General features: G+C 33.8%; 1 protein-coding gene across 1 annotated transcript; it reads right to left on the bottom strand.

Moving 5' to 3' along the window:
- Nucleotides 7145-8673, bottom strand: LOC109226932. The gene is made up of 2 exons (XM_019391872.1): nt 7557-8673; nt 7145-7341 (listed from the first exon to the last, which is right to left on the bottom strand). Exons 1-2 carry the CDS (start codon nt 8458-8460, stop codon nt 7283-7285), a joined length of 963 nt encoding a protein of 320 aa, XP_019247417.1. The 5' UTR covers nt 8461-8673; the 3' UTR covers nt 7145-7282.

Below are 9441 nucleotides of genomic sequence, written 5' to 3'. Positions count from 1 at the left end.
AAAAAGTCAAGAGAATGTGTGCCAAAATGAAGCAAATGAAGTGCTTAAGGGAAGATGGAACCTACTTAGACCAAATATTTCCTACCCTGAACCAAAAGCCTTCACTATATCTCCACAAAAGCCCTATATGATCTTGAGTTGAATGAAGCTTACATTAGTGGTGACTCACATAAGGGGCAAGCTTATGGTACTTAGAGCCGGACTTGTGACCTTTCCTTGAGAGAGATGAGTGTGTTTTCCACAATCCTTTTTCTGAGTGCTACAACCTAAAAGTGAGGTTTGGTTATGGAGAGTTGAGGAGTATGAGTTTGGGTCTCACAATGACCAAAGTAGTAGAAAGAGTTTCCTTGATGAGTTGAGTCAATTCTTGATGCTTTTGTGTTGCACTAAAACCATGGTGTTTAAAAGGTTGAATGTTGTTAATGATTCATTTGAATTGAGGGCAATTGTTAGTCCCAATTGATGCTAGATGAGGTCACTTTAGGTCAGCTGAATTTTCTTGGTTGTATTCTTAAGGAAGTGAAACTTATTTTGTTTGCTTGAAGACAAGCAAAAGCTTAAGTTTGGGGGAGTTGATAACTAGGGATTCTACTTTATTTTATACTCCTTTTTACTTGAGTGTGGATTAAAAATGTATACAAATAGTACCAAAGGCTTACATGTTGTACTTTTTTGCAGGGTTTGGTCAAGAAAGTGACAAAGAAGTCAAAACCAGCTCAAAAAGGAGTGAAACCTGCACAAGTACCAAGAACAAGTCGAAGCACTATTGCAGCATAAAATCCACTGCAGCTGCAGCAGACCCACCGCGGCCGCGGTCCATTTAGTGCGGTCCGCGATAGATTCTTTGTGGCCGTAGTAGCTTCACCGCGGCCGCAGACCATTTGTTGCGGTCCGCAGAGTGGAGATTCAGAGAACCCAGGATTTTGGAAATTGCAAGACACCGCGGCTGCAGACCATTTTGTGCGGTCCGCGGTGGCCAGATTCAGAGAATGAAAAGTCAAGCTAAAAAGCCTCACCGCGGCCGCGGTGCATTTCCCGCGGTCCGCGGTACCTCCATTAGGGGTATTTTTTTCCAGAAAATTCGGCCTTGTATAAATACTCTTTTTCAGATTTTTAGGGTATCTATCTTTTAGCTGAGCACGTGAACGGTGGTTTTAGTCTATTTTGAGTAATTTTATAGCTGGTTTAACATTGAATCTTCAAATATTAGCTTGTAATCATATTTTATGGGTTATTCTTCATCTAAATATCTGATTTCTTCGATTATTATGAGTAGCTAGACCCATTATCTAGGGTTGTGGCTCAACCCTAGTGTGGGTATTTAATGGGTCTTTTGTTTTAAGGCTTAGATGTTTATGGATGGTTGATATTTGGACTGATTTGTGTTATCCATGTTGAATTAGTGGTTGCAAACACTAATTTGTGCCTATTTGACTTGGGCTCTTCTTGAGAAAGAGAGCTTGAGTCTAGGAAAATCAGTTCAACAAGGAATTGGGGCGTATTCAAGAGATTGATAGCCCCAATTAAAGGGTTAAATCTAGAGATAGTAATACCCGACTTGAGCCTATATTCGCCCAATTGGTCTTGAAAAAGTCAATTATGGCAAAGTCACTCAAGCTACCGAGAGGTATAGAGTGAGTAGTGTCGTGCATTGGCTATATTGCGATTCCAAACATAACAGCTTTGCCTTAGGTTTTAGAACCTGTCAAGTATTTACCTAGGGGAAAGTCACTTCCCTAGTGCCTCGTTAACCATTTAGAAAAACCTTACAAGCATTCATACTTAGCTTAATTTCGCATATCATTAGCATAAAATTAGAAGTAACAAACAAACAAATATGATTGGAAGTGTAATCAAGAGCACTACGCACCGCTAGATTAGATAGAAATCCGACTCCCAACATTGTTCTAGCTCCCTGTGGATTCGATCCCGATCTTTTCGTGTAAAAGCTGCATCGACCGTTCTTGCCACTTTGTAGTGGTGTAGGGTTGGACACGATCAGTATGTACTTTCGCTTTTTATTTCCGTTGATTTGGTTTTGTTAAATTTTAAATTATGAAAAGTAAAGAAAAAAGTTGAATAAAACTCTAACGTTGGCTTGCCTAGCGAGTGCAATGTTAGGCGCTATCACGGTCCTGACGGTGGAAAATTCAGGTCGTGACATTGAGCCGGGAGCAAAGAAGTGCATATTTCTAGGGTATGAAACTAGAGTATAAGGTTTGTGGTGCACTGATCAAAAGACTCTAGGGCTAATTATTAGTAGGGATGTAACATTCAATGAATCTGCCTCACTGAAGAATCAGAGGGAGAAGGCAATAGCGAAAACAGATCGTGGTGTCAGTCCCGCATAGAGCTAGATATTGGATCTCCACTTGCTCAACCCAGTAGTTCCAAAGTAGAAGAAGTGGACGAGGTACAAAATATTGATCAAGATGATATTTTTTATGCACCTACACAACAACAACCATATAGCATTGCAACATACAGAGAGAAGAGAGTGATCAACCGACCGCATAGGTTTGCAAACGTAGTTGATGGGAATCTTCTTGGATATACAAATTCTTTGGGATTTGCTTTGGCAGTTGTAGAGACCGTTGATGCGTTTGAGTGTTATAGCTATCCAGAAGCTATTCCAAGTACAGAACCAAATCGACGGATTAGTGCTATGGCTGAAGAGATTAAGTCTCTTAGCAAGTTTAGGCATTGCCTAGACTTGGTTGATGTATGTGGCTATAGGTAGAGCCCTTGCGAGGACTGAGGGCAAGGTAGAGAGACGTTGTTCCTGTTGATGAAGAGAATTCAAGCCAAGGGGAAGATTTGTTATTTTGTGGCTTGAATTATTTTTTTGTATTTTTAAGAAACCCATAATCCCTATAGGTGCAGGAAAATCCATTGTCCTAATAGATTTGGGAAAGGAAAACCTATAGTCTTTGTTAAATTAGGAAACCTTTCTCTTATAGGTTTGGGACTATTTTGGATCTATATATAGGGGTTGTAGTTGGGGATTCTATAGATTGTATTGTACTTTTCTTCTCATTCATAGTGGAAAACTCTCTCTTCTTCTGCCCCGAGGATTAGGCTTAGCCGGACCTCATTAAATCCTTGTGTTGAAGGGAAACTTATAGAAATGTCCCAATAAGCCTCAACTTACCAACCTCTAGTCATTAGTCATAGACTTATCAAAACTAGTCAAACACGTATAAAAATTAAAAAACCAAATAAATAAGGTTCTTTCTCTTAAAGAATCACATGCAAAAAGCTCCTTCCATATTTTTAAGCGTGATTAGCAACATTAGATGCAAGACAGAAAGGAAATTTCATGGATGAGGTAGCAAATAAGGTGATGAAATACAAAAAAAAATATAATATTCCAAAAATCTAAGCAAAAAGGGACCTTTTTCAATGGGTATAGTTGAAATTCATTGAAAATATATAGATAAGTCAATATATAAAATTTGAGGAAGATTGGAGGTGATTTGGATTGGTTTGGTATCAAAATTCGTAATTAAATCGAGTTCAAAAAATTCTTGTGCGACACATGTATCAAACATGTATCACGCATGTATCTCACACACAAGTGTACATGGATATACATGTGATACAAAATTGATACAAATATGATACATATGTGATACACAAATGATACACATCATTTTTTTTATGTTCATTTTTTACTTCGAATTTTCAATTCAAACCACCTCAAAACTCCACCAAATCATCCCAAAACTGAGACTCAAGCTTCTTAAGATGTACCCAATCTATTCTAATAATACCCACTCAAAAAAAGCTAAAATTTGACCTTTTTTCGCTACAAATAGCTAAATGGCTAATTAGTAATATTTGGCTAATAGTAGTAAATTTTTTATAAATTAGCCAATTTTTGTAATAAGCTACTTATAAATGGACATAGCTGGTAGTTAACTTACACAAATATCCCAAATAAGTCTCAACTTACCAACCTCTAGCCATTAGTCATAGACTTACCAAAACTAGCCAATCACATATAAAAATTGAAAAACAAAATAAATAAGGTTCTTTCTCTCAAAGAATCACATGCAAAAATTACCTTCCATATTTTTAAGCGTGATTAGCAACATTAGATTCACGACGAAAAGGAAATTTCATGGATGAGGTAGCAAATGATAAAATACAAAAAAAAAAAAAAACAATATTAAAAAATCTAAGCAAAAAGTGACCTTTTTCAATGGGTATAGTTGAAATTCATTGAAAACATATAGATAAATCGATATATAGAATTTGAGGAAGATTGGAGGTGATTTGGACTGGTTTGGTATCAAAATTCGTAATTAAATCAAGTTCAAAAAATTCTTCTGCGACACATGTACATCAAACATGCATCACGCATGTATCTCACACACAGGTGTACATGGATATATATGTGATACAAAATTGATACAAATATGATACATATGTGATACATAAATGATACACAGTATGATACACATCATTTTTTTTTCATGTTCATTTTTTACTTCGAGTTTTCAATTCAAACCAGCTGAAAACTCCACCAAATCTTCCCAAAAGTGAGATTCAAGCTTCTTAAGATGTACCCAATCTATTCTAATAACACCCACTCAAAAGAAAATAAAAAATTAATATTTTTCTGCTACAAATAGCTAATTGGCTAATATTAGTAATATTTGGCTAATATTATTAATATTTATGAATTGCCCAATTTTTGTAATGAGCTACTTATAAATGGACATAGCTGGTAGTTTCTCATTTTTCTTCTCTATTTGCTTTGTGTGTGATTGTGTGCTAGTTAATCCACGATCTTCCGCAATATTTTGATTAAGCTTAAAAAAGGGAGCTAAAATCAAATCAAACTATGGTGCCTATGATGGAGGGTGGGTCAAAGAGATGATAGGCTTTTAGGCTGGCATGCGTCTGAATAAGAGATGCACATCACACTTTAGGCGAATCTCACTTTGGAATTTTGAAGAAGGGAGGCACATCACTCTTTAGACGAATCTCCCATCGGAATAAGAGAGGAAAATAAAAAGTTTTATAAGGCATAACATAAGTTTACAGAGTATGTGCACTTTTGGGCTTGATGATGACGTAGTCCAAAGAATAAATTCTTAAGCCTATTGCGCTAAAGCGGACAGTACGTGTCATGAGCTTAGATTGTGACATCTACGATAAAAACATTTCAAGAAGAATAAATTTGTAAAATTTATCAACATATCATAAAGACAGATGTACCATTCCTCAAATAGACCTCTTGCAAACTAAGATATAAATACATTTTCGTATGTGAGAAATAAATAAGTACATTATGTTTCTGTTTTTTTTTATGGGGTACCAATTTAAATATGGTTCATGAAAAAAATGCTCATTGGCCTTACCTTTCTTATCAAGGACAGACTGTCTGATGTATATAATTACAAGGTGTAATTTAATGAAGGAAGAGTCCCATTTTAGGGCTGGTCCACCTTTGTCACTAGGAGTTGTCTACTAATTTGCCAGTCTTCATTTGTTTCATGTTTCTATAGTCAGTGTTGCTCAGAGTATACTACAAAAAACTTGTGATCCTTCATTATTAGAGTTGCTGGTTTCAGTACAATTTTTTTATTTTTGCATATTAAATTTAGTGTACACTTACTTTAATATAGTCATGGTATTTCCAAACAAAACATTTTTGGCAACCGTGTGTGTCACTTGATGTATGCTTCAACTAATTAATTTTTTAATTTTGTTGTTTGAGTCAAACTGCTCATATCTCGACTAATTAAAAAAAATATACTCCCTCCGGTGCAAAATAAGTGATTTTTTGGCCTTTTTTTTGTGGTCCAAAATAAGTGATTTTTTCAGATTTCAAGAATGAATTAATTATTGTTTTCCTACATTGCCCTTAGAGTAAATAGTGTTGGAGTATGTGTTAGGAGTGTTTATGTGAGGAGATAGTGAAGGTTAATATAATTAATTTCATAGCTAATTAATGTTAAAAGGTGGATTTCTTAATCTGTGTGAAAACAACTAAAAAATCACTTATTTTGGACCGGGGGGAGTATTATTTTTCATCAGCACAGATAAACTTTTATTCGATTATACTTCTAATCAAATTCTATCTTTAATTTTATTTTAAATTATTAGCATTTATTTTGTTGTTTGTGTCACGAATCGTATCATCGATTAATTTTGTTACTCCCTCTGTCTTAAATTATCTGTCATGGTTTCTAAAAATAGTTGTCTCAAATTAGTTGTCATTTTAGAAGTTCAAGACAAAATTAATTTTTTTTCTCATTTTAAAGATAGATTATATTTTAAGACATAAATAAGGGTAAAATAGTCAAAATAATCCTTCTAATTACTATTTCTTAAAGAGCGTGTAAAAGAGAAATATGACATATAATTTAAGACGGAGGGAGTATTATTTAGACAGGTGGAAAGAATCACTAACATTTTTCACTTTTGGGATTTGGAAATTAGTCTCACATAATCAAAGCTACTTGTGTTGCTTCAACTATGTTGTTTTCCCTCTACAGTCAAATTTCTCTATAACAACCTCATTTGTTTCAATTTTTGGCCGTTATACTGAAGTGCTATTATATAGGATATATATTATAACATTATAAAAATTGGTTCTGAAAAAAATTTAACTTTTATAATAAATGGCTGTTATATAAAGATATTGTTATAGACAGGTGTGACTGTATATTATAATCGAATCCCCCCCCCCCCCCATCTTTTGCCTTAGAAATTCCCATTTGCAAACTGCATGCCCTTTGTGGAGAGGAAGACAATAGTAAACTTTAACTTGGGATAACAAAAATAAACTTCAATTTTGAACGTTTTTAGGAGGATATTTAAACGAAAAATAGTGATTAGAAACATGAAAATGTGTAGGATTTATCTGGTATTTTCTAGATAGAAGGTAAACCTAAATGTAAGGGCATAAAAGAAGTAAATAAAAGGGCCTACCACACAAAGTGGTCCTAATGATAAATGAGAGGATAGCCAAATTGCAAACATCTATCTGGCAATTTCATATGGTTGGGGAAGAAAATCTTGTGTGTTCAACTAATACAAAAGCATATATTAAAAGCAAGACACTACTTTTCCTTGCCTTTTATCTATGAAAAGCAAATCTCTTTAGTTTTCTTTGCAGTCTAATTGGAGAAAGATAATTTTGTAATTTACCAAGAAAATACAACTGAAAATATTTTGGAGAAAGATCATTATCGAAAGATTCTAAAACCCTACTTGTCTTCCTAAAGCTGATAACATTCCCAACTTACATTCAAATCTTATACTATAGTCATAAGATGCCTTTTTCTCTTTTTTCTTCCTTTTTATCTGCACATCCACTTTGATAAACTAAAGAAAAATGTAAAAACAATCAATTAGATTCTCATAATAATTAATTCAGACTATACAACATATCTTAAACATTATCTTCAAAAGAATAAGTCTCTCTCCCTTGTCTACTTTTTGCTTTTTTGTTCTTTCATGAGAGATGAAGTGCAAATGAGAAATCTAAACCAAAAAATGGGTTAAGAGGGAAAATTCTAAAAATATTTATGTGCTCTTACATGCATAGATCATCAATGAGAATTCAACTTTATCTTGATTCTTGTGCTTCAATTTGTCTTTATCTTCTAACCACAATCTACTCTCTAATCCACTTCTTGTCCTAAACATGAAAACAGCAGAAGCAGAAGCTGGATTAAAGAACCAATCATGTACATCCCACATAAGATCTACAAGCAAACCATCCAAAAATATACTTTGATTTCCTCTAAAATTCCATTGCAGCCTCTTTACCCTAATCACCATTTTTTTATCAATAGAAACTGATAAAACTGGATGATTATCTTTCCCCTCATTTTCACCACTACAACTTATCAAAATATCATGTGTTGAACCCTTGTCACAAAATTGAGCCTTTGTTGAATAAAGGGTGTTCCCTGAAAAATATTCTTGTCTTGAAATTAGAGTAAATTTGGCCATAGGAAAACCATTCTTGAATTTCTTAAATGAAGCTTCTTCAGCCATATTTCCAAGAATTAGACCAATTTCTGAATCAACTATGACCAAAACATAGTACCCACTAATTGGTTCAGGACCAGACATGTACTTAGCTTCACATAAATCCCATAAAATTTCAGCCTTAGAATTACCAAATTCCAGTGCTCTACTTCCCTTTTTCTTCCTAAAAAGACGCGAATTGGCGTTGAGTTTGAATGAATTTGAAGGATCATCACCAAAATGTATGCTTAAACCTTGTGTTATAGTATTTGTTTTGGACCATGTAATAGTGATCAAAACATGTTTTTGATTGGACAAAATAACTTTGTACAAACAAGTAACACTGTTTTGTGTTGAAGGGATTAAAGATGGAGGAAAACAAGAAGTGTTTGAATAACTAGAACAAGAAGTAGTTTCAGATACTACTTGTACTGTATATTCACTAAAACAAGAAGCAAAATCCCTCATTCTTGAAAAAATAAAGGGAACTGAGATTTAGAAGAAAAATGAAGAGAGGTTTTGGAATAATGTTAAATGGGAAATTTCATAGGAAGGTGGAAGTATAAATTCTCTTCTCTTTACTGACAAGCCCACGTAAAGGCTATTAAATATGATTTTTATTTTTTCTCTCTCTTACCTTAAATTTTGCAACTTATGAGAAGGGAGAAAGGGAAAGAATGGAAGAATGCTAAGACAGTTCATCTGAGTATCTTTTAAAAGGGGAAAAAAAATATAATTAGTGATTTTTTCTTTAAATAAATAACTATATTTAAAATATTGCTAATTAAGTTGACCAAAGTGGAATAATAAAGACGGCAATGTGGTATAAATTGCATGAGTAAAATAGTTACTATTTTATTCCGTTTCTTGTAACATTGGAATTGATGATTGACTAAGACAATTAAGATGTGATTCATAGACAATTAATTTTTCAGTTTCTTGAATTGAACTGTGCTTTTGCTTGTTGCTACTATTTTTTTCTTATTTTTTTTTAGTCGGGATCTATCGGAAATAACATTGTGGATTATGTTGAGTTTGTTGTTGTTGTTGAATTTAGCGGTATGGAAATGTGTACCACTCGGGTTGTTATGCGATGAATACAATTCCTCCGTCCTTTATCAGAAATAAATAAATAAAAATTAGCAGAGTATGAGCCTTGTGAGTTTCAGATTAGTCGAATCTCAACATGAATATTGAACACCGAATGAGAATTTAAAATTTTGTTTCTTGGATCAAACAGGTTTTTAGATTTTAGTTGCTTTTAGACTCTGGTTACTAAAAAGCAAGCAAAAAAGTGCGTTGTGGGGAGACTAGGAATAAAAATTCATAAGAAAACCTCTACCAATAAAACCATAAAATTGACAATTTTCTCTATTAGGGTTACTGCGAAATATTGAATAATAAGAGGCGATTCAAATAAAGGAAATCAAAGATCTACTAATCTAGATG

This window comes from Nicotiana attenuata, chromosome 6 (assembly GCF_001879085.1).
Source record: "Nicotiana attenuata strain UT chromosome 6, NIATTr2, whole genome shotgun sequence".
NCBI lineage: Eukaryota > Viridiplantae > Streptophyta > Magnoliopsida > Solanales > Solanaceae > Nicotiana > Nicotiana attenuata.
The sequence above is the reverse complement of the archived record's forward strand: the minus strand, read 5'-3'. Positions and strand labels throughout refer to the sequence as shown.

Bases quoted from the DNA above. Each gene is read 5' to 3' on its own strand.
- LOC109226932 (XM_019391872.1), bottom strand. From the start codon at position 8,460: ATGAGGGATTTTGCTTCTTGTTTTAGTGAATATACAGTACAAGTAGTA. The intron at 7,342-7,556 runs GTAAGAGCACAT...ATTTTTCTTTAG, and splicing joins CTCATTGATGATCTATGCAT to TTTATCAAAGTGGATGTGCA.